Genomic DNA, 26522 nt, shown 5'->3' with positions numbered 1-26522 from the left:
GAACAGAGAAAATAACCCGGTGAGTGCCGTGTTACTGTTACAGCTCAGAATGATGGCCGAAACTAAGAGAATATAACCCAAGTTGTCATCAACAAGAATTATCCTTTAAGTTTGTGTCATGCTGAAACATACGGTAAGAATCAGTGGCCTGTGGTCTGGTGTGTGTGTGTGTGTGTGTGTGTGTGTGTGAGTGCGTGATGTGTACTGTATCTGTTTTTAGCACCATTAGAGCGAAGAGCCCCATGAACACCAGCGGGGCCCCGACACTAATCCAGACCAGATGTGAACTCCTCCACTGCACCAAAACTCAAACCATACACAACACGCAACACACACACACACATGAATACACACATTACAAATAAGAAATGGCATGTCACGGGTCCCAAACAGTCGAGCTCAAGCTAGATTTGTAGCCAACTGTTTATTTAGCCAGTATGATTATGCGTAATGCTATTATCGCCATAATCTGCCTCAATGAGATCATAGCTCACCTTCAGTGGAGTTAATTGAAGGTTTGAGCGGTCACGAAGCTGCGTACGTGAACAGATAGAAAATGAGTCAAACCCGTCTTTGAGCCAAACTAACTCCTGTGGGTGTGACCTGGATAAAGCCTGGAGGCATCATGCAGGCTGTGTTGTGGAAACACTGGGTCAAAGAGACGTCACACCTCAGTGTCACACACGCACACACCAGAGCACAGGTAGATCAAGCAGACAAGTGTAATGAGAAATGACATGTGGACACAGTGGAATGCACAGAGGAAAAGTCAGCAGCAAAGGTGTGTGTTTTTCAGTGTCTGTGTGTTTGTGTGTGTGCATTTTTTTTTACATTCAGCTTGCAAGATTTTAGTGAATACACTTAAAAAACGAAAAGCAAATGAACGTTTGAACACAAATAAGAAAAAGAGAAAATACTGCATGTTGTCTCATTTTTAAGTTGGGGCTGTGTGGTTTTTATCCAATGCATGAGCGGAGGTGGCAGGGAAAAGGCACTGTATACTGCAGGAGACATGCGCATGTTTGTGTTACACAACTTTAAGGACATTTTTCCCTTTCTTGCAATAATCATGACATCATACCTAATATTAAAACATCTGCTGCAAGGTCAGAAGAAGGCAATCTTCTAAGTTTGACTCAATAGAGATTACAGTATGTAAGGCAGAGGTTCATGACCTTTTTGGTTTGTGTAAATTTAGCAATTTTTGACCCCTTCTTCCAGGTTAGATAGAATTGTGAGAAATAGTTTGAAGTTTTCCTTTTCAGATTGTGATTTATAGATTTATGATTTTCACAGTAAAAAGTAGAAATAAAAGACCAGAGAAAAATCAGTAAAGCAGACAGTTGTGATCTGAATCGAGGTAACGGTCAGGAAGACATAGATTTGCCATTTCCTGTGTGTGCAGAAGATTTACAGACAGTGACTAGATTCTATAAATTAATTTGGGCCTCTAAGAAGAATCCACATTCTCGGTTACAGAGGGATGGTATACTTGTCCCGTTGCAGTTCTGCTTTCTAATTGATTGATTGTGGTACCTGTATCAGAACTGAACTTAAGCTGGCCCTCAGTGGAAATACAAGTACGCACACAGGGCAGAGTCGTGTTAAGGGAGGCAATAAACCTCAGTCAACCCCTCACCCAAGCTACGCACATAAAAACAGCATGTCGCCCTCCCCTCCCTCACTTCCTCCCTCTGTCCCTTAACTCATCTTCCCCCGGTCCTCTCTCTTTCTGCTGCTTGTACCTCCACTGTTGAAATGATTTTCCCTTCTGCTTCTCTTCCATAGAGTAGCGAAGTGAGAAACTAACCTGTGAAAGTTTCCCTTTAATGATATCCTCAACTTTTCTCCACATAGAAACACACACCATTTAAAATTGTACTCTATTAGAGAGTGGTGGCGGATTATGTTTTGGAAATCAATTAGGCACAATAATTACAACTACAGTACATCAGTACATCAACTCGAGTACACTACTACAGAACCCGTGAGCTTCAGTGGCTGTTGCTATGGAGAAAATGCCAGGATGCAAAATAAAAGTCCACATAAATTTTATGTTGTTGATCCAAAATTGAAGAAGAAAAGCATATTAATCAAACAGGTGACTCTAGCCAGGCTCCCAACTCTTCAAATTGAAGAAACAGTTAACAAATCAGAGTGGGGGTAAGAATGTCTTCTTCCAACACAGCTAACCAGGTACCTACATCAGTGTGGGTAACTTGCTTTAGTGAAGGCCCACATGTCTTTTGCATGTCCCTTTCAAGCCTTGGAAGTACTCCCAGTTGCCATTCAGTTGACATTGCCTTTGCGGAAAATGACCAGGACTTTTACTTTCAAGCCCTGAATCCTAAAAATAAATCCTCCCGCTTCTCTAATCCATTGCCCTTGAAACAGGTCTGTGGGTTGAGGTGTCGGTAGCAGGCTCGTTTCCCAAGGGATTCCTTGTCGCCCGCACCACATCTTCCCACAGGAATAGCAACATTCCCTTTCCTGATAATTATGAATGATTCTGCCCTTCCCCCACTTCTCCCTCCATCCCTCCAGTACTCGGTGCTGCTCGTATCGCGCAGAGATGTAATTAATCATGTAGACACCCTGCTAGTCTTAATACTAAGGGTGCCCTCTTTTTCTCTATCTCTCTGTCCTCCCCCCATACACTTCATCCAGCTCTGTCTCCCTCAATCTCTCTCACGCACATACACAATCACTTTGAAGGTGTCATTAATCACCTGTTCACACAGAAAAGCTCTGTAATGCATACCAGTGGTATCATTTGGTGGCAGGCCTCTCCTGTCGTATCACCCTTGTTTCTATATACTCGTGTACCGCCACACCATGAGCCTTCGATCTCAGTGTGTGTTTTTGTGTGTATTAGACTGCATCTGTCATCAGCACGCTCACACGCCAGGATAAATAAGATAATCGTCGCTAGCAGACTTGCCCTGTGGTCCTTCTGTATTTTTAGACGTCAGATGTTGAAATAGTTCAAGTTCTTAAAAAGGGCAGGCTGAGAGTCACCTCGGCATCGTCGTAAAGCCGGGACACAGGATCTGTCAACCCAACCCCTCGGCCAAACCCAAACAACATTCATTTCACACAGCAGATAAATTATTTCAAATGCACCAGCAGTTCATCACCAAATATATTAAGAGCATGTTCCCTCTGGTTGTATTCATTGACTGGCAGATGGTTTATAGTTATCATCAGTAAAGCCTTGAGTGTATTTTTAATTTTCATAACAGATGGAGTTTATGAATGATGTGCAAGAAGGGTTGGATATTATAATGATATATACAGCACTATGAAACAATAGAGACTTCTCTGCCAGTAGAAGTTTTACATTAACATTTATACCAATTTAACAATCATTTTAACATCTCTGGCTGTACCAGCAGGAAATAATATTGAAAATGTGGGAGAAACCTTTATTACAGTGTAAACACAGCATATTCAGGGAGTGTAATAAAGCAGTCCCTTGTTCATCCTTTTTTAATCCAATTACAGTGTAGGTCATTGTGGGCAATGTTGCATATTTACAGGATTTTAGAGGATCAATGTCACGAAGTACATTCATTTGCCAGGTATTAATTTGCTTGATTACGAAAGACACAGCACCATTAGTTAAACTGATGGAAGATTTGAGTCATCTCACCCACTCGAGTGTGTGAGCTTATCTGCATGTGCAGTATTAAGGTTTGGTACAGCCCAAAAAAACAAGACACACAAATATGAGAACAAATTGTTGCTGTGTTTGGACATATTCAATTCTTTTCCTCACTGCCTCCTTACTCTTTTGTAAGCCTGTTTCTCCTTCTGTCTGAATAAGTCGTCTTTGTCTGTGCTGAGATGTTTCTGTTGTCCGTCAGTGTACTCGTGTGTGTGTGTGTGTGTATGTGTGTATGTGTTCTTGGCAGGCACAGTTGCTCCGTAGCTTAAGGACGCCGTGTCCTGGAACTCGGGTTGATAAAGCCCAGCAGGGATGTCCTGTGTTGTCCCGAAGCAAAGTGTACACGTCCCACACAGAGCTGTAATGAACGGTGTGTTTGTGAATGTATTCTGACTGCATGTGTAGTTTTTTTTTTTTTTGCATGGATGACAGCAATTACATTTGTTTTGTTGTTTTTTTTCAGCATCCAAATCATGAAAATATGTAGTGATAGATTTCCCTGCTGCTCCTTGCTTTTCATATCTTTATTTCTCCTTCCAGCTTGTGTGTGTGTGTGTGTGTGTGTGTGTGTGTGTGTGTGTGTGTGCGCTTAACTTTCCACTATGACCACGAGCCAATGCTCCATAGGAACTGAGGTGACCTTCCAGAGCTGATCAAAACACAGTGACCCAATGAGGCCATACTAGAGTAACATGACTGACCGTGCCTCTCCACCGGCCCGCACTCATTGGCTGTTTGAGGTGGGATGGGTCACCCAACTCTCCCACCTCACGCCAACTGATTGGAGGAAATGTACAAGTAAACAAGTAGTTCTTTGAGCATGTGGCCTTACACAACACGGGACACACTAGATGCAGGCAAAGAGAGAGAGAAGAGAGGGAGACAGATGGGAAAGATAGCAAGAGAGAAAGAGAGAGAGACTGACATTGCAGTAGTGAGGTCTCGGCGATGACAAGAGAGTGTTTTTGTGATTTAACAAGGTCACAACTCATGGAAAGCAGTCTGTGTGTGCGTGCGTGCGTGTTCACTTTAACTGCATTTTAATTCTACAAGGAGCTTGATACTGCTGTTCACACCATAGTGATGGATTTGTCAGTCTTTATAAGGTATCACAGATTGGATAGGCCCTTTTCATGACATAAAATGAACTGAATTAATTTGAGGTGTGTGTGTGTGTGTGTCAGTATGAAGACCTTAATCTAGTCGCAAAAAGAGGACCAGAGGGGGAGTAAGAATAGAAATATAAGCAGAATGAGGTGTATTCTTTCTGCCAAGCTCAAAGATCCTCGTCCAGTGTACACACACACACACACACACACACACGAATACAACTTAAATACACACAGGCTGAGAGAGACACCCAGCCGCTGGCCGGGAAACGCACATATGATTGAAAAGAATGGAATGTTCTGTCTGCAGTCCAGAGCTCAGGGCAGCTGGAACCTGGACCCAGTGTGTGTGTGTCTGTTTTTGTGAGTGCGCATGGGTTTGTGTGCTCGTGTAGGGTCACAGTATAAATAACCGTCCTCTCTCTGCAGTGTTAGCGCAGACCAGCCGGGCTGTTTATTTATACCTTATACGTGTCAAAGACCTGCATGTCGTCTACGCCTCTACCCCACACCACCTCGCTACACTTTCACTGCTCTCCTCTACAACTAAAGGCCAATTCAGGGTCTCCGTGGTTGTGAGAGTCCGCATGGCAAATCTTCTCATCTGCCCCAGTCTGCGTGCAACTCAAACTCCAGTTTTCTGGTACACGTGCAGAGCACGCCTGTGTATGCATACCCCTGATTGCACTATGTATAGAAGTGCCTCCATCCATCCTAGAGTTTGATCAAGGCTTTACACAGCTGCATGCATGTATGTTTTACATACAGGCACACCTGCTGCCACAATTTGTGTCACAACCTTTGAGGGCAACATCACAATGACGGCAAAAGTCCCTCTCCAGAGGTGTGTGTTTGATTTTTGCACTTCATAAGCTGATTTTTCCAGTTACACAGTAGTTACACATCTTCATGTGCACAGTGCATTTTGTACTATTAACTAGTACTAGTAGTAATTGACTAGTGAAGTCTATAAAAGAGTGTAAAAGATAAAGCCCAATAAATATTGTAGGCTCTGGTTTGTGTCATTCACTGTTTTACAAGTAAGAGTTGCACTTTAATAAATACCCAAATATAAATAACAAATATGACTTTTATTTGTGCCAGAAGTCTTAGGCCGAGGCTCTTGTTTGTTTCTTGCATATTAATAAACATACCTGTACTTGAGTTAGCCAGGCTTTCTTTCTTTCTGTCTTTCTTTTCAAAAAAATAATGATCTCCTTTGTCTGTTTGGTTTTATGACATTTTATAGTTGTCATTTATCTGGTGTTCATTTGCCAAGATGCAACCTGACGTCTGTTTGCACAAAGTTAATTTTGTTTGCTTTCTCTAAAGAAAGAACACTTCAGAGCAAGACATGCATTATTCTAACCACAGCCCATTGTCAATCCTTCATCTTAAATGGTAACTAACGTTGCGCAAGTTGTTCGCTTGACCCAGCAGCGGTCACTGTTGACATTAGACTCAGATTAGTGCTGGTTTACATAATGGCTGATAAAGTGCGGTTATGTTTGGCCAGGACTCACACACACATACACAATATGCCAGTGGGTGGTTAAGTACACCAGAGGTGTGAGGCTCAGGTCACAGAGTTGGTCCAATCACTGCAGTGGTGGCAGGGTCGAGGGGGTGGGACTAACATGTATGAGATGAGAGCTGCAACCCTAAAAGACTTTGACCTTTGACACAGTGTTGTCTCCAGGCTCTGTGACACTCTAACCCTCTGACCCAACACTTCCCTGTAGCACAGTAAATGAAGCTGTGAGTGTATGTGTGTGTGTGTGTGTGTGTGTGTGTGTGTGTGTGTGTGTGTGTGTGTGTGTGTGTGTGTGTGGGGGGGGGTGTTTCTCTCTGCATTTCCTTACAGCTGAAGGCAGGGAAGGTTGTGTCTGGGTTGGGCTGGCCAGTAAAATGTGTCTCTCGGCACACACAGAGCACAGGCACCTGGCAAAGTGAAACTGACCCAGCTCATACATTGGAGTGCAGATATGTGCTGTAGCTGGGTGATGAAATACACTTGCAATACCATGCAGACCCTCCCTTTTCTGTACTGCCTGGCTACGCAAACCAATTTCACTCCACCAATCACCACTGCGGGAGCTAGGACAGCTACAACCAATTAGAAAGCAGTCTTACAATCCTCTGTACCAATCAGAGGAACCTGCTTTCTGAGTTACCTCAGGGTCTGGCGTATTAATTTCTATACACTTAGAACATACATCAGTGAAATAAATTCATCTAATTCCCTTACAGTAGGCTTAAAACCTCCTTAAAATTTCCAATGGACATATGCCTTCTCCATTCAGATTTACATAAATGCAAATATATGAGTCCCCACCTACGCACCTTTAAAGATCAGAATAATGAGAAAGAAGAGAAAGAGATTCCTAGCGTGGTTGCTGACAGTGATTAATTGTTCCCACATGTTGCTGACGGACAAAAAGGCCTCTGTGTTCCTGAGCTCTGGCTGCAGCTGGTGCACACGCACACACACACTCACACACAGCTGGGGCCTGTCTCACAAAGCAAGTTCAGCTTCATCAGACTGTCTTTGAGTTGGTTTGCTTCAAAAGATGTAACACTGTTGAACCTGGCTAACCGGTCTCAGAACAGTTGACTCTGTTGACCCCGTGTTTTGTAGACTAGCTAAGGTGGAGTTTATGATGTCAGACAAGTCACAGAAAACAGTAAGAGTCAGAAAATAATAAGCAACGAACAAGTCTACCACTATCATAGTAGTCCCTTTTTTAAAGTTTAAAGTTAAAATATTACAGCAGAGAAAACACCTCCAGCTTTCTTTCAGTTGCAGAGTGGATTACTAGAGGAAAACTTAATGAAAATGTTTATTATGATACAGGGATCAGACCTTTCATTCAAACAAAATGTGTCCCCCAAGTCTCTAAAGAAGTCACCGCATGTTTCCTTCGGTTGGTGTGAGAGGCTCAGCTGAACCAGTTCAATACTTAGTAAATAAATTTTACTCATTCTTAAAAACTACAGTCGACAGGCTACCAGAGATTAGTTATAAATACTCAGAATGGGACAACCTGCCCCAAAGCAGGTTTTCATGGTGATCTCCTTTAGTTAAAGGTATAGTTTGACATTTTGGGAAATACATTTATTTGCTTTCTTGCAGATTGCTAGAATAGAAGATCAGTATACTCCATACTGTATACAGCTAGCGGCAAGTTAGCTTAGTTTAGCACAGAAACTGGAAACAATAGATAGATAAACAATAATGGTCTTGTTGTTATCGTGAGGTTTCCAGACAACCAGCTAGTCTTAATGCTAAACTAAGCTAACCGGCTGCTGGCTGTGGCTTCATTTTTAACATAAAGACGTGGAAGTGGTACCAGTCTTAATCAACCCTCAGCAAGAAATGTCAAATTATTCCTTCACAGTAAAGACATTTCTTAGAGAAAAATGCCATTCAGCTCACTAACCTACTTGTCTGCCTTAGACAGCTAAATGAACACATCTGGCCCCTGTCTTACAGAGATAACGCTCATATGAGGAAGAATGAGCAGGCTATACAACAGAAAAATGAAGGGGAAAATTAGGTCGAGAGAGAAAGAGTAATCCAAAAAAAATCCCTAAAATTAGCCAGGCGGTGTTAACAACGTCATTATCCCTCGGAAGGTTGCTGCTGCGAGCTGTGTTAGTGTACAGTATGCGTGTGTGTATGTGTGTTATTTAGCTCTTGTGGCTACATAGTAGGAGTTATGAATCAGCGCCGCTGTCTCAGTGAGCTGCTTTTATTAATGGACTGTGGGAATACCCCAGAGGAGCTGTACAGTAGTAAGCATACAGTATCCCACTCACACAACAATGTGCCATGAACACAAACAAACCCATAGACGGCATACATTCTGCAAATAACAGAACCTGAATTAGTCATGTTTATGCCGCTGCCTCAAAATGTTTCACATTTTGAAATAAAAGCACACGACTAAAAGAAATAGAACGGAGGATTGCAAGAAAGAGCCGTAATGCCATATTGATTTCAGCTGTTACATCTATTTCAGTTATGAAGGGGAGTTTTAGATTACACAAAAGGAGGAACCTGTGTATTATGAAGATTTTTCTAGTATTTTGTACACACAAAGCCATTTCACCCCAGAGTTCAGTAATGTTTGGTGGAGTATGAAGGCTGTTTTCAAACTGAAGTGTGATTTAAGAGCAGTTTAATGAAGTTAAATCATAAGATTGGTTGTATAATTAAATATGGTAAGAGTCATGGCAGTCAGAAAAGAGACGTTGAGGTCTGAAGGAGAGACTGAATGTCTACGTGAAATGTGAAGCAAAGAAAATGTCAAAAACGCATGTGGCTAAAAGGTCAGTCCACTACAATGATAAAACAACATATTTTCCAGTTACAGAGCCACGAGTGTATCAGCCATGCAGATAGTGTGAGTTTTATTTGCCAAGATGTCCGCAACTGAGACTTCTGCTCCATCCCAATAAAACGGAGTCAAATGAAATTTTGTTTGTGATGCTCAAAGCTTTGAAAAATGACATTTGAAAATATGTCTTGGAAATCTTATACAGAATAACAGGGATGATCAGTACAGGGTTTGTGAGGAGGACTATGTGGGAGGATGTACTACTACTATATGGTACACACATACATCACACATAATACTGATACATGGCAACACATTTGTCTTCCTTTCATCATGCAATCATCATATTCTCACCCTCTCTCTCACCCTAACTCACACATTTCCACTGGGCACCCAGGTTTTTTCTTCTTTTTATCATGGTCCGTGCTTTGGTTGCAGATGTCCTGTTTCCTTTTATTGCTGTTCCATCACGTGGAGTTAGAAATATCTCACCTGACATTTGAAGGATACAAGCAGTGGCATGGAAAAGAGAAACATTAAACAAGTGGCTACGTTTTGGAGGAGGCAGTGGGGAGGTGCAGGGATAAAGGTAGTGTGGGATGAAGCGAGAGAGAAGGATTGATGAAGTGTCAGCTGCTGGCAGGTAAATGTTTACAGCAGCAGGAGAAGGAAACTCACATTCCATTCATTCTGCTCCCATTCATCCCTCCAAAAGTTCTCCTTTTCCTTTACAAAGTCTATCATTTGCCATTATTTACATCTTCATGGCAGCTGGAAACATTTAGCGTGTGTGTGTGTGTGTGTGTGTGTTTGTAAAATGTTCTGTAATAAAGCAGCATTACGTCATGCCTCGAGAGATGCTGGCACAGGATAAACACTGGTCTCGCTGGTATCTCTTCTCATCTTACCTCATTGCACAGAGCACACACACACACACATACACTTGGGAAATTTGCAATCACATGCACACACCATTCATAGCTAAATGCAACTTTTCATGGATTTGTTAATGCACAGCAGTGGTCACAAAAAGCACACAGTCCTTCAGAGACTTTGTATTTACAATTGAAAAACACTCTAGAACCTGCAAATGCAAAATTGGGCATTTCCATATAACTACCACAAACACACAGTCAAATACACACACACGCGCGCGCGCGCACGCACGCACACGCACACACACAGAGCCGCATAGGGTCACAGGTTCAGTTTGGCTCCAGAGATCAAACTTTCTAACTCTGCCAATGTAGCATTCAGAACAGTAACTTAAGCCTACTCCTTCTCCTCTCTGATTGAACTGCCTTTGACCAGAAAAACAATCCAGACCAAATTGTCTGTAAACTGTTGCCCAGGAAAGACGGGGCTGCTTCATGGAAAACAATATTGTGATTCCCACAAAAACTCGAAAGTTTTGGCCCAACCCGTTTGGAACCAAGAAATCTGTTCTGTTTTAGGGAGTAAAAATATACATAAGAGGAAAACAGAGAGGGGAAAAATGCGTGCATGTTGTGCATGGCGGTTGGGTTGTTTATATGGGAGGATATAGCATAGCCCCTGAGTCCCCCAGGGCCCATAAGAGCTATGTGTTTGTGAAACAACAGAAAGGGCGGAAGAGGAAGGGGGTATGGAAAGACAAGGAGACTGAGGCAAAGTAATGAATTCAACAAAGCCTTCAGTGGATTGTGGGGCACAAAATGAGCAGGAAAAACAACAAGAAGAAAGAGTAACAAGACAAAAGTCAAAAAGGTTATTATTGCATATGCTCATTTCCTCAAATTTCATGAAGGTTTATAGTTATGTCCTAATACTGTGAGTTGATATTTAAGAACACGACTCAATGTATTTGCATGTTTATAAATGCATCTGTATAAAATATGGATTGTCCACACGCAGGACTGTAAGTCAAACTGTAAGTAAAATTGGAATTTTGAGTCTCAAATAGCTGCAAAACCAGAGCCTACATCTTACAATCATTCATTTAACCCACATTAATCAGTTAGTGAAGAGGAGTAGTAGCTAAGTTGGAATGACATTTTTACAGTATAAACATGAATGAAGCTTGAATCCTTTATAATTTACACGCAACAATAAAACTTAAGTGCTCTACTCTTAGTGCTGTCGTGTAACCTATGAAATAGTAAATAGAATGGTTTCCTGACATTTGTCTCTTTTCTTGTGGTTTAAACAGAATCCAACTTTGTGACATTAATCTAAACTCCCTGTTGGCCCACTAATGATTCCCTCAGATCCTGTTTCCAATGCTGTCTTGTTCTCTGACTATTACTTTTCACCCCTGGGATCAGCACTTCAGTTATTAGTTTAACTGAAATATGACCAAGGTTATAGGACAAAAGACAAAAAAATGATTTGTATCAAAAAAAGTTTACTTTTTAGAAATCTTTTTGCCCACCATACTTCAACAACCCTGACATATTACCAATACGCTGCCTCCACAACATCAACAGAGGGTGTGATATGTAATCAGTTTGGAATTAATGTGCCTGCAACACAACTGTGGTCTCTTACTAATTTGTTAGCATATTGCCTTGGGCCTTAAGGGGATACACCTTCTTCTTCTTGTAGGACAGAGAAAGCTGCAGTCTGGCTGCTCTGTGGGTGAAAGTCTATCAGTAAGTTTATGGGCATCCAAGATCCAAAACTGGACTAGCAAAGAAGCTCTCTTTTTCTCTTTCTCTATCTTACCTCGAACACTTATGCACACACAATTTGCACGTGCTTAAATTGCATGGTAATTGTTGAGAGTCTACAACCATGCTGGTGACTTTGTGATGCTGTACTTAGGGGAGGTGCTTTGAGCTAAATGCTAACTTCACCATGCTTGTATGGTCACAATGACTGTGTTAATATAATGATGTTTACTAAATAGCGTTAAACACAAAGCACAACTCAGGCTGAACGAAGCCTAAGTAGTGAGGCAACAAGTGATTAAACAAGGGCCTTATATCACAGTTTAGGCCTTGTAATGTGTACATACATCTCTGTGTTGTGAATAAAACTCTTGATCATTAGCAGGGGCTGTCATGTGCACCAGTTCCCCCACAATGAGCCACTGGAGCTCGAACAAGGAAGAAGCTCAGAGTTGATCAATATACCCCAGCCAAGGCTCACACACAGGCAGGCACAAACACACATGATCTGACGTAGAATGCGCTACTTAAGTAACACAGGGGCACTTTGTATGTGTCATTCATAATCGAGGAGACGCTTGATTATAGACCACTGTCTCTTTTTTCTCTTTTATACCCACAACACAAAAGCTACAGTGGGAACAATGCAGACATCAGCGCTAAGTGCTGCTGCATGTTAATGTGTTCCTGCTTATATTTAGTGGATGAACAATTGGAACAATAGGATTTTTGCTTTGTTTGTGTGTCTAGTCAGCAAGAGCAACTGTTTACATTGCTGCAGAATCAGTAGTGGTGGGTGGTTTATGGATCTGTGTTGTTGGACTTAATGAGAGGTATTCATTGAATGCTAGTAAAAGGAAAGAAAGAATACAACAGATCAATATTGATGACAGTCTTTGTTTGGGTAATTGTTTCAAAAGGATTTTTAGGCTCTTATCACTCAACACAGTTTCTTCTCTTTCCCTCCTTTGTTGCAGAACTCCATCCGGCACAACCTTTCCCTCCACAGCCGTTTCATCCGTGTCCAGAACGAGGGAACAGGGAAGAGTTCTTGGTGGATGATTAACCCAGAGGGAGGGAAGGGTGGAAAGGCTCCTCGCCGTCGTGCAGTCTCCATGGACAACAGCAACAAGTACACCAAGTCTGCCCGTGGCCGTGCTGCCAAGAAGAAGGCCGCCCTGCAGGCTGCAGCCGCTGCAGCTGGCGAAGGCGGTGGAGACAGCCCTTCAGGTCTTTCCAAGTGGCCTGGAAGCCCAACGTCACGCAGCAGCGAGGACCTGGACGCCTGGACAGACTTCCGCTCCCGCACTAATTCCAACGCCAGCACACTGAGCGGTCGCCTCTCACCCATTCTGGCCAACCCCGAGCTAGACGAGGTGCCAGATGACGAGCCTCCTCTGTCACCTATGCTCTACTCCAGCCCTGGCAGAGCGCTGTCTCCTGGCAACACCACAACCAACGGGAAGTCTGTGCCGACTGAGCTGCCCCGTCTGGCAGACCTAGCAGGTACAATGAACCTGAATGACGGACTCACAGATGACCTGATGGATGTGCTGGACAACATCAACCTGGTGCCATCTGTTTCAGGACAGGCCACTCCAAATGGTTCCTCAGGGTTCAATTTTGGGTCCAAACCCAACGGGCTTGTTTCACCTTCCTCCACCTCCTCTCCTTCTCCCAACTCTTCTTCTAACGGTGGTGGTAATGGTTACAGTAACTCCATCTTTGGCCCCCACACGACGGGCTCCTCTCTGCGTCCGTCCCCCATGCAGACCATCCAGGAGAACAAGCAGACCTCCTTCTCCAGCATCAGCCTGTCCCGCTTTGGTAGTCAGACACTACAAGACCTACTTAATTCTGACAGCCACAGCGACGTCATGATGACCCAGTCTGACCCACTGATGTCGCAGGCCAGTGCCGCCGCCATCATTTCCCAGAACTCCCGCCGTGGCCTCATCCTCCGTAATGATCCCGTAATGACCTTTGGGACCACTGGAGGACTTCAGGGCAGCCAAGTGGAGATACTTCAGAGTAACAACCACAACCAGAGCTCCTTGAGGTCCTCAAATGGAGGCCTGAACCTAGCCAATGAGGCTAATGCTCTGGCTAATGCCAAGCAGCAGCTCCTGCTTTCACCCTTGGGAGGAAATGGTTCCTCTTCCATGCAGATCGACACCTCGATCTTCCTAAATGGAACAGTTGGCAGCAGTGGAGGGATCTGCCAGGACCGTTTCCCCACAGATCTGGACCTGGACATGTTCAACAGCAGCCTGGAGTGTGATATGGACTCCATCATCAGGAATGAGCTTATGGACGCAGATGACCTGGACTTTAACTTTGAGTCTCTGGCCAACATGAACGGAGTCGGCAACTTCACAAACACCAAGCAGACCACTCAGAGCTGGGTACCCGGCTGAGATCAGTCAGTCCAGGAAGAAGTAGAGCAGGTGTGTATGTTTGACTATTGTGTGCATGGGTGTGAACCATGTCTGAGTAAAGGTGAGTATATTTGGACAGGAATTAGGGATGAACTAATCCAACCATTTCTTCCCTAACACCGATTCTGACACCTACAATCAAGGGTACAGCCAACACCATTTATAAATATTTGTTTTTTAAATGCAAAAATTTTAAAGGTGTCTGTGTAGAACTGCTTTCACATTAAAATTTATTCATTGTCAAATGCATGCAGGGAATACCAGTGGTAGCTTTAAGCATATTCACTTTCTGCTGCAAATGAGTATAGCAAAAAACATTCTTACAGTCGAATGGTGACATTTGGCCCATACTCAATATACTCGGCACATCCCAAGTAGACATGTTTGACCTTTGGACCGAAAATATTTTTTCTTACTTTTAAGTACAGTGTGGATACTCAGACTTAATGGTCTTATGTCCTTTATCTCTTCAGGTCTGAACTGTGTAGTGCGAGAGAAGATCAGACACACAACATCCTTTTTGCCAAACCTGCCATCAGCACAACGTAAAATACAAACCCTGTGTTTACAAAAGAAGACTTCCTCTCGAGAGCTTTACCTTCGCTCCCACACTGATGAACCATGAACGATCCGACAGACTCCAGAGATGCTGCACATCAGCCCTCAAAGCCTCCTGTGAAACAACAACAATAACAAAAAGAAAGCTATGTCAAACTCACAAATCTTAGAATTATGCAATTTTCCTTTGACACCCGGCCTGTTGTTATCAAAGAGACACTGCTCATTAGAAGGGGTTACAGACATAATACAAGGACTAAATATCAAGTGAAGATTGAAGGAGCGCACGGTGCAGTTGTTCCCGTTGAAGATGAAAAAAAGACTAAAGTGTAAAGTGAAAAAATCAAGAAGTGATGGTGGTGTAAATCTGATCCAGTGGTTTCTTGGTATGTGTTCTGTTGAAAAAATGTCCCTCTGTTCTCACTTAGTAATTTTAAATGTTCAGTGTTTGTTTTAGTTTTATCATAATTGTTTCTGCATCATACATTTCTGTACAAAAAGAACTGGTGTATTGATGAAATGAAAAGACGGAAATGGAGTGTCTTACTCGCTGAGTGGCCACGCATGCAGTACAAGCAAAACACACAAACAGACTAACCTACACACCCAGTTTGCAAAACTACAGAATCCTTCAAAGTTAAGATTTCTCATCTTAATGCCATGCACTTCCTGTTTTGTTTTTATAAATTGCTTGGATGAAATTAAAATGCAGCATACTGAGGGTTATATTACAATTAGCTGAATATTACAAAACATATTTGTTATCTTTTGTGTATATCTAACTGTAAAATAATGGAAAAGGTCCAGAGGAGGAAAATCTCTGTCATGGATATTTGTACAGTGCAGGGCAGTGTAAAGTTCAAGAAGCAGGGGGGAAAGATCTTGTCAGTTTTTTCTTAAATTTCTTAACTTCTGGTGAGTTCTGTTGAGGTCGTTTATCACTGCGTATGATGTAGCCAAAATGAATACCTGTGTCCTAGAGTTGTGAACATTTCCACACCATAACAGGTGCTATGTAAAACAGTGTTGAATCCTGCCCTGAGAGCAAGCCGTGCATTTTGTGTGTTTGTTTTGTTCCAGTTTTTACCAACGACCTGCAGGAGCCCAAAGCTGCAGCCACTCGTAGCACGGCGTAGTTGAACCTGTAGACGGCGAGGAGGGGGGCAGGGGAGCAGGGGTTTTAGGCTCATTCCTCTAGAAGCCATTTGTTTCTCGAGTAAAACAATAAGCTATCTCTGTATATTGCCAAATTACTTGAAACAAACCGTAGGATATGCTGGCAGCCAAATCACAGCACACATACACATGCACACACACATATATTGCACACACATAGATAGAAAAAAAGTATACCAGGGATCTGTGTTAAGCTCTGCTGTTTTCTTGTCATGAGCTTGTGGGGCTTGTTATGCATATATAGAATCACTCAGGGGGGAAAAGAGAGGCTTCCCATTTAAGTAACATCAAGTCACATTCTAATGGTATTTTAACATTTCTTGATAGAGACAGTAATGCTTTGTGTTTGTGAACTTGTAACCTGTGAACTTTTGGGCCGTCAAGATGAAGAGGAGGAAGGAAGATGAACGTCAGGATTAAGACTTCACGCGGTCTGTTATTTTTGGTTTTGCTGTCATAGCTCTTTTTTTTTTTTTTCCTCTTGTTGGACTTGTGACACACGTACACACACCCCCTCATGGACACGCCTGGTGCTCCTGCAGGTGACTTCCTGTATCTCCTGACTACATGTTAATGTGTGTGTATGTGTGTATGTGTTTATCTGTGGAGTTTATTTCTATTGAATTAATCACACGAGGATGTGTAATCCCTCACTATTCCTCATGGTGCATACAGCACAGACGACTGTATGCATGTATGTATTTATGCATTATGAACTGTGTGAAATGCATATATACTCGCTGTATGTCCTTATATACTCATGTAGTACTTGACCCTTGGATTTTGTGATACCTCTAAAGGTAAAGTTGAAGAAATAATGAACAATGTTACACGCCGGGTAGGAGGGAACACTGTTACCAGAAATTTCATTGTTGAACCAGATTTTGAAAATGGTGGAATTCACCGTTGTTGTAGCATCTGGAGACCGTGGTATCCCTTCTCTGACTGGGGTTGTGTATGGAAGCGTTTGCCCCGCTGTGTATAATAGTGTACAGATGTGTGTTTATAACTTTGCGGCCAAGGCAGAGGAGTGTGTGTGCATGGTTGGCTAGAATGATGTACTGTGCTATCAGAGGTTTAGTGCATGACCTAGCTGTACTCCCCTCGACCCTTCCAATGGTGCCGTCCTGCGACAGAAATTGTAATACAGGGAGGAACCCTGTGTCTTGAGCATTCAAACACACTCTGTATTTCTAAAATCAGGGCTTACAGAGCAGCACTTGCACCATCCTCCTGTAATAATGGGTTTATTATTATTACGAGTGTGTGTGCATCGACACAGAGGAAAGCCTCCTCAACGGACGTTTCTGAGCTTCACACTCGTTTTATTCCATGTGGAGTACAGTAGGTTCACGTCCTGGTGCTCTCACTGAGCATTTGGTCATAACTATGACGTGCTTTAAGTGTCATCTGACAATGAGCTGGAATTTCCTATAACATGTCACCATGGCGAAAATTTCCACAACATTTTCACGTCTTTTGGCGGGGGAATCCTGAGCCATCACCTGAACTGCTAAGCATATGAATTTATCTACACTGACTGTACTGAATATTAGGAGCGCTTTCCACCTCCTGTGAAGAAGACTGACAAGGTGAATCCAGGGAATCCTGTAATTCCTTCTATTTAAAGAGGGGTTATTGATCCTCGATAAACTGCAAATCCCAATCGCAGGAAGGTGTTCCTTTCTTTTTGTACATTCATTGTAAAATGTTTTGGCTCTTCGGGGAGATAGTTTACACTTAGACATAGTGGAGCAGGCCTTCCACACAACCACTCAGTGCAACCGCTTCATCCAGGCACAGATTATCTGTTCTTGTGCCCAATACACACACCTGCAGCACAACACATGCAAATTTAAAACCAAGAAAAGCAAAAAAATAGGATAGACATACCACTAGATACCTTAATCACCTCTTGGACATTTCGTTTTCAGTATCTTCTCTTGAACCTTCCTCATCCTTGTTTAGGCTCCAGGCCAGCCCCCCTACATACGCCCTCTGAACTTTGCCCTTTGAACTTTGCCCTTTATTAATCTTGCTTCTTCTCGACTTGATGTTAGTGGGTATTTTTCCTGTGTATTCCTTTTTGAATTGTAATCTAGTTTGTATAAGAAATGGTGCGCATGTAAATAAAGCTTGGTGAGGCTCCACACCCTTTCTGTGTCCCCGTCTTGTTTTATTGCTGAAAAATATGAAAGTATTAGAAGTACATCAATTTTCACGAGTGCTGTGGAAGCACAGGGCCGCTGTTAACAGCTCATATTGCCATGAGAGGGATTTCCAGCCTAGCAAGGAAAATGTTACAGCTCTTGCCGGCCTTTCATGCAATGCTAATTTACAACATAACTTGCCAACTGTTGTCCAAAACAGTGTGTGTGTCTGAGTGCTTGAACATATTTAACCTCACACTCCGTCCAGGAGATAAATCTCTTTCTCATGTCAGTCTGGAGCGAACAGCAAAACAACTCCATGTTCCTCTCAAGTTCCTGGAAGACCTCTTGCACAATGTTTGTTTTGTGTAAAGCTGCATTAAATGAGAGCAGACGTACAGCAACCCTCTGATACCACTGGGCTGGGTACTTCTCAGTTATTGCGAAACATAAAGGGGAGGGGAGAGGGGGAACAGTGAAAGATGGGGGTCATTGCATTTCTAAAATTTCCCCCAGGCATCTGTGCCAAACATTAACACAGACCCTGGCCAGAACGCTTTGCTGATACTCTTCGTGTTGCCCCCATTTTGAGGAGTTAATAGGCCGCTTTCCCCTTCTGACAGAGATCAAACTTGTTATCACAAAATGACTATTCCAGATTAAAATGTAAGTTTAAGTGTGGCTGTGTGTGTTTCTGCGCATGGATATATCTTTCTCATAGTTTACAGGAGACTTGTCCCTAAGAACCTGAAAGATTCTCTCTTCTTCTGTGAATCTTTTTAAGGATTCCTCAGACTGCAGCATTTATGGGGGCCTAAATACCTTTGGTGTCCTCTTAGAGACAATGTATTGATCTCAACAGCATAAATGAAAGCTGTCCTTCTCATTCAATTAATTCCAATCAATTACTTAAGTGATGATCCCTCATGAGAGGACTTCAATGCCTTTTAGTATTATATCTATCATGAAAGCAAGGATATCTAGCAAATGTTTAAAACACCCCATCCCGCTGGCTGAGAGTGCACTCCAAAGCAATAAATACAAACCGTGAAACAGAGATAGATTACAAAATCACTGCATATTTCTAACTTACATCTTTACAAAACTCTCCCAACTTCTAACTATGATCATATTGTAAATGAGCTCACTTGTTGAAGGTGTAAACTTCTTCACAGTAATGTATCACTTTGGCTGATGCCCAACTCTGAGTGTAACTTTCAAGTTTTTTCATCTCTTCTATATAAATAATGCTACTACTACTGCTACTGCTATCATTTAGAACATCAATGCCATATTGTGGTATTTTCTCTTGGAATTTTAATGAGTTTTAATGAAGGAATTTTTGTCCCTTTGTCCTTCTTTTAAGGCTGAAACGAATGTTTGTTGTTTTAATGTAATAATTTGAAAATAGGTTACTATTTCTCCACTAGGATTATATTCATTCCCCGTGGTGAATTCTTTGAAATTTAGTATTTAGCTCATCAAGTACGAAAATAAAATCTAAAAATAAAATATGAAATTATAAAATAAAATTGAGAAATGTAACTTGAAAACACAGTGCCCAGTCAAAGGTTGGTCATTCCTGGGGTGAAGAGTTTGGTTGGGCAATTTTGACTTCAGTATATTTGAAGTATTACAGCACTGCTAATCATTCTTAGCTACTGTTTACAAGGTGGTTTTATGTCACCAAAGTAGCAAAAATACATTTGCTCATTAAAATCTTCAGTGCAATTAGAGGCTATGCCACCACCCACATTTATGGTATGCTCCGTATTATGAACATACAATTACAGACCCACAAATCTTCAAAGTACCGTATAGTCACAGCACTCCACTGCTTTCAGTCAGAATAAAAACCAGTCTGAGTGATTTGTTAAACCCAAGCTGTGCTGTCATATACAGTATGGTACAGTCATAACCACACTGTTTGTCATTGTTGCCAAACCCAGGACATGCATCAGGTATTTTAGGTCTACCAATGTGGCCCTTTCATTTGTATTCAAACATACAAAAGAACCTCAACCAAACAGAAGGTCCTTTCTGTTTGCTTGGTATCTTCAAGCCTTCTTTCATGAGGAGGAGGCATTTTAGAAGGGATAAAAGAATTGGAAGAAAAACAGTCTTTGCAAAGCTCAGGCTTGACTGCAAACTCGCAAAGTACCCAAACACACGTTATGATGGAGAGGGAAGGCTCACCACATCTACAGATATACCAAATCCACATTTCAATAGCAGTTCCCTGTCAGCTTGTCACCTGACCAACTCCATGTCTGGCCTGGCTACAGTCACACCAGTCTGCACGAGGTCACTGAGGTTATTGCTTGGCTGGAAACTCTCCTGATCCCGTCTGTGTTTTCGTGTTTTCCCAACTTATTTTAGGAAAACAACACTGAGACTCAAGTTTCAGTGATTTTGAGCCAAATTATGTGTGATGATAGGCATTACTTCTAGCTTTAAATTGACAGAAAACTAAATGTGGCTGTTAAATGTTCACTTTTGCAGAGTGAGATCATTCCTACACCGTACACTCATGTCATTTTATACACAGCAAACTAAGCACCAATCTGTTGTCTGTTTCTTGTTTCTGCTGGTTGTTTCCGTGGCTGGTTTCATGTCATCACATAACTAACCGACTGTGTCTATTTGTTTTGCCTGCCATCTTCATCTCCACCCACATTTTGGTGTATTATTCGCCTCTGCGCTGTTCCATGTCAGTGGGCTCCTATTTTGTAAATGTCATCTTTGTTTTAATACAGGAACCAATTATCCTGTGTACTCAGAGATCACCAGAAATCAACTCATGGTTGAATCAACTGAGCAGTGTTCATCATGTGAACAAGTGACAGGGGGTACCGTCGATGCTAATGTGCTGTTTGAGGGTATGCATGTAAATACCACCAACGTCCTCATATCTCCACACAGATATGACAACAATTTTAACATTACAGCGACATGTTGTATGTGTGCATTAGGTTACAGGTGTGGGCTTTGGGCTGCAGGTGTGGGCTTTGGGCTGCAGCTTTTAAACACAAGTCAGACTGGGATGTAATTCCACCTAAGAGGGAGTGGTGTTCTATGCACACGTGTGTTCATAGTGTGTGGTGTGTGGTATCATGCGTCAGCACTTCATGTACATAACATGCCTGCAGCTGTTTCACACCGAAAGCTTCTACACCCTTGAAACCATGAAGCAAGGAGACAAGAACTCTGTGGGTATTCAACACATGGAAGTGTTGTGCATGCCAGACAATGTTTAGGTCAAAAACACACAACAGAGGCTGTGAACCATATCATATGCTGTAGCATATGAAGTGAATTTGAATTTATTATCTCTGCCGTGTTCTTTCATTTGATTTCTCTCCTAAAGAAGAAATCTCCTACGCTGATAATTATGCTAACTTTTTGTTTGACTTTGTTCATTCAGCCTGAGGTTGTGTTATCGCTGATTTCTTTTTAGGACGGCGTTGATTTTGTCTTGCTCAAACCATCGAGTTATATATCCATCCTGCCAGTGACATTATCAGTTGACATAGAAGCTGTGGATATGGTTGCCCAGGTTCATTTGACATTTGTCACGTTGTTCAACAAAATATGTCAATTTTGGAGTACATCTGCATCAATCTCAGCCACTCTTGCTGCTGTTTTTTTGTCACTATTTTTTCCATGACTTTAGTTAGTATCAAGCTATAAATCCTGCCTACTAACCTTTGATTGGTCATGTGTTTCTCTAACATCATCCCTCAACAGTAAGAAAGAAAGAAAAACCAGATTAAATTTGAATCTCAAAGCTAGTACATGCCATACTAATCACTATAATATCTTGTAATATGTCCACCTAAATCCTCCCTCATACCCCATGACCTATGACTAAATTCTGTCTTCTAATCCCAGTCCGCTCACAGTTTCTTGCCCCACCTATGAGCTTAGCCATTTATAATAGGTATGATCAACCTGACTGTTTGATGTGGTCAGACAGCCCATCCAGCCAACTTTGTTTGAACCATAACTAAAGGCTTGGGCATTAATAACTTTGCAATGTTAACAAGCACAAAGGCAGACACACAGAAAGACTGGAGGGTGAGGAGTCACTGTGGCTTCTGGCTGCCAGGGATATTAGTCATAAGGACCTGTTGGGCGACAAGTTGGTCCTGACATGAAGTTAAACACAGAAAGAGTAATAAGTGACATGCACAATGTGTTTGTGAACACAGTGCCAGGCACTTATCTATCCACCTACTGTCAATCCCTATCTTTTCTCTCCAAGCACCCACACACACACACACATGCACACACAATGGACACACGATGCCATGCACAAATGCACTGACTGGCTAATGAGTAGTGAGTCATCAATATGTGGTGTGGGGTTCAAAGTGTAAACAAGATGAAGATGTGATGGATCTGTTGAGATATGGCCATTAGTGGGCTTCTCATCCCCCGGCACTGATACTGCCCTGTTGATGGATGTGGTAGGGCTTCTCTTAATCTCGATAGCTCGCCTCTCGTCTGATCTCTGTACCTTATCTGAACTCCTGCTCTGCACACAAACACACGTTCTAATTGCTGCTGGCCACACGAGGGTCCAAGACAAGGGGGGGAGACCTGAGAACTGAGCAGTCGTAAATGATACTTCTGTGTGTGTGTGTGTGTGTGTGTGTGTGTGTGTGCATGCGCGCGCTAAGTGCTGCAGTGGAATGATGTCATCTCTGTAATGGCACACCGGCACAGAGCGGTTGAGCATTGTCCCGCAGCACCTCCATTCACAGGCTGTGATCAGCGTCATCAAGGCAGATTATAGCTCAGACTCACAGCCTGTGGTGGGATGACAGATCACTTCACACTGCAGAGACATTTTGTAATTACAGATTCACACACACACACACACACACACACACACACATACACACACAAGCACACATACAAAATGAACATGTTCCAACAGACAAAATAACAATCAGCATCACCATCATGGATTTACACATATTGCATGCTGTAATGAAGGAATAGTTTATCACTGCCTAATCACAGCTCTTTCTCTTCTATTTCCTTTGAGAATTACAGTACACGGATCTATGGGGGAACATCACAGGTACAAACGAGAAGATGTCATGCACAGTATCGGTGTGAAAAGTTACAGGCAATGAAATGACTGAAATAGAGATAGAAGAGGAAGTGAGAAAAATGGTTAGGTTAGTAGGAAGAAAGTCACATATGGCAGGGTGTTGAAACTGGCATATTTTAAAATGGTAACATCTAAAATATTAGAATTGCTGTGGTCAAACATGTACAGCAGTGTAGAGAAGGACAGCAGCATCACTTTGGTGTGAGGCGTCATTCCCCAGCTTGTCTTTCATCTTCACTGACTCTCTTATGTTTCTCTGATGATTTGGATAGAATTTGGTCCAGTTCATTGCTTTTCTGGCGGTCCATACCAAAAGTCTGAGTCATTTTCTTTCTTTCGATTGTTTGTCTGGTCAGTTTGCGGGCTTGTATACTCCTCACTTTGTTAATTATGCGTTCTTGTGGGTTTTCTATGTTTTGTGTTCTGTTGTGGTGGTTTTAAGTTATAGAACATCAAAACTATTCAAGTGAACTAACTTTCCAAACATTACATTTAAGGGCTTCAATAAAAAATATATTTAATCCAAAAAAAAGCACAAACTTGAACTTGACTTGAACAAAGAAATGTTACGAGACAACTGGACCATCTCTGTGGCAACTGAGCAGACTCCATCCGGAGATTGAGACCGTAAGATAAAAGCTCTGAAAATGCTAGTAAGTAGCCCTTGAGTCCAAACCCCTGTTCATCACTATGGCAAAGTATGAACTTTCACTTCAAGATTTGAAGTATTTTTGCATTTGTCATTCAAAAAACACAGCGAATCTTAAAGCAATTAAATTGATTTTAATATATTGTACCACTTAACATAAACTTTCTTTATTATAAGAAAAGCTACTATAAGAAAGCAATATTTTTGGTCTATATGTGTTTTTCATGCCTGATTATGAAAGGTAACATCAAATACAGAAAAGATTGTGGATGATGTCTCTGTTGCAATACAATGCACTGCTCTCCTCATCTCTCATCTTTTCTTTATCTTGTTTTGTTGGATCAGCCACTGTAGTTTCCACTCCTACATGAAGGACGCTGATATATGAAGGTGAGGGGGGAAAAAATCACATGTGGGCTTTGAAGCATGAATGAAACTTGGAAGGAAAAGAGGATGTTTAGGGGAAAACATGCTGTAGAGGCTGATGGATGTTCCTGCTTTTTCTTGTTATCCACCTTGGTGAAGCATCACCATGGATTCAAAATGATTTTGCTCTTTCCGTTTCAATCGATGGGGGCTTGACCATTGATGGGATTGAACTGGATAACCTCACGCACCAGCAGTGCAGGAGTGAACTGTTAGAAGAGGAGAAATCGTTGTTTTGATTGATGCTTTTCATTTGTCACATTGATTTGTTTTGGACTTGTGAGAGGTTTCTGATATAATCTGAGTTACACATGATAATCCTATTTTCTTTTATAGCATTTCTTGATTTATTTAGTAATATAACCAAATGCAAAATGAAAGCATGTATATGACAGGAGAAAATCTAGTTAAAATCTCTTCCCCCTCACAGTCATTTCCTCAGCTTCTGCTCCCCCTCCTGCTCTTTTTTCTCACCTCCCCTTCATTCATTCTCACACCTCTTTCCTATATTTTTCTCAGCATCTTTTTTTCTCTTATTTCTCCACTGTCAACCCCACTTTTCCTCAATAACAGCCCCACACAGAGAAAGAGAGAGGATGATGCTGGGCTGGAAGCAGGGAGGGAGATGAGGTGGAATAATCGTGCAGGAAACAGAAAACCTGTCCAACCCTCATCTCCTCCTCTTTTATATCAAGACAGCAGATAGAGTTCACGTCTCCCTCACACACACACACACACACACACACCTAGGCTGTGTTATATCCCCACGTGAGGGGGCATCATGCTCGGCTTGCTCTCAGTCATGTTGCTGTATAAGCCCACTAACCCCGATCATGTCCCCATCCCCCACCACCCTCTGGGTTGAGAGCATTACCTCCCACTGTAACATGTGGCTGCATGTGACTGCATTACATGTGTGTGCACTGGGTCATAGGGCTGAAAATACTAAACTGTACTCTACTGTGCTGCCTTTTTATGGTGGAGGATTCTTCACGAGAAGTCACTTCATGGAACAGCAGAATTAAAATGTGTATGTGTATGAGTGTGTCATACAGTACTGGTATGTGAACATGTCTTGCATCATCCACCACTGACCTACATGGAAATATGTTATCTTACCCTGTGTGTGTTAATTAATAACCATGTTGTTCTGTTGAGTGTGTGGCAGAAATGTAATACATTTCCTACTGTTGATTAGCCACCATTGACTACAATGGCTGAATTGAGCACCATAACTTTCTGCAACCTTGACAGAGAAAAGAATAAATTCAGTACATTTATATACAGACAGACAGACGCAGGGCTGTGTGATAACTTCTGTGCTATGCACACATTCAGAAGACACAAGGAATGGCTGCTATCTTTAAATGCTTTAAAACTAGTGTCCTAAAAGCCCATATGTGGCTTGATATGGGATTATAGCATTTTTCAAATTATTTACATTCTCTCTGTGTCGGCCCTGTGATTGAATGGCGACCAGTCCAGCCAGTCCAGGGTGTACCCAACCTCCCGCCCGATGTCATCTACCCTCTACACTATACTTAATGGAAGCTTGGTATCTGCAACAGGTGCCCAGTAACCAATTTTGAACCAGGGCTCCCTAACTGGTTAATCTGGCCTTGCACACGTAGAATTACTTGAATAGGGCATGTTAAACTGAACTGAATATACGTGAATTGAAACAAAATGGAGAACACAAATGTTTCATTCCATATTTAAGATGAACCTCAGAAACATACTGTATCTTAAAAGATAGTGACACTTAAACAAGATGGCACGATCATATAAATCTCTTGCTCTTACTTTCAATAATAAGTAATTAAGTCACAACATTTCAAATTAAGTAATAAAATGATGACTGGCAATTTTAAATTGTTGTCATTTACTGTATTAATTTAATGTTGTTGTTACTCTGGTGATTTATTTCCAAAAATGACATACTGGTGCACTATTATAATGATTCATAGATGGATGTATTGGTGCACAGCTCCCACCCACCCCCATCCTCCACACACACACACACACACACACATACACACACACACATGCACCCAGAATGTCAAGGTCACTGTGCTTCACACATCCATATATCTTCTCTGCACTGCCCTAAATGCAGGGCAGGACACGAATAAAGACACAAAGAGTCAGAAGTATTGCTTTGGGCGACTGTGTGTGTGTGTGTGTGTGTGTATGTGAGTGTGCATTCTTTTGTGCCTGTGTGTGCGTGTTGAAGTGAATT

The 26522-nt window shown here is 42.0% G+C and overlaps 1 protein-coding gene across 2 annotated transcripts in view; it reads left to right on the top strand.

The window, feature by feature from the left end:
• foxo3b (forkhead box O3b) overlaps nt 1–18091 on the top strand; it is a 43337-nt gene extending 25246 nt beyond the window's left edge. For both annotated transcript variants that reach the window (XM_070849656.1, XM_070849655.1), the window contains exons 3-4: nt 12742–14211; nt 14676–18091. In XM_070849656.1, coding sequence (XP_070705757.1) covers nt 12742–14181 — 1440 coding nt within the window. In that variant the 3' untranslated portion in view covers nt 14182–14211; nt 14676–18091. The remainder of the gene's footprint in view (nt 1–12741; nt 14212–14675) is intronic.
• Nucleotides 18092–26522: the final 8431 nt, after the last annotated feature.

The sequence above is a fragment of the Pempheris klunzingeri genome, chromosome 18, assembly GCF_042242105.1.
Source record: "Pempheris klunzingeri isolate RE-2024b chromosome 18, fPemKlu1.hap1, whole genome shotgun sequence".
Taxonomy (NCBI): Eukaryota; Metazoa; Chordata; class Actinopteri; order Acropomatiformes; family Pempheridae; genus Pempheris; species Pempheris klunzingeri.
Note: the sequence above shows the minus strand (reverse complement) of the source record. Positions and strands in the feature narration are given on the sequence as shown.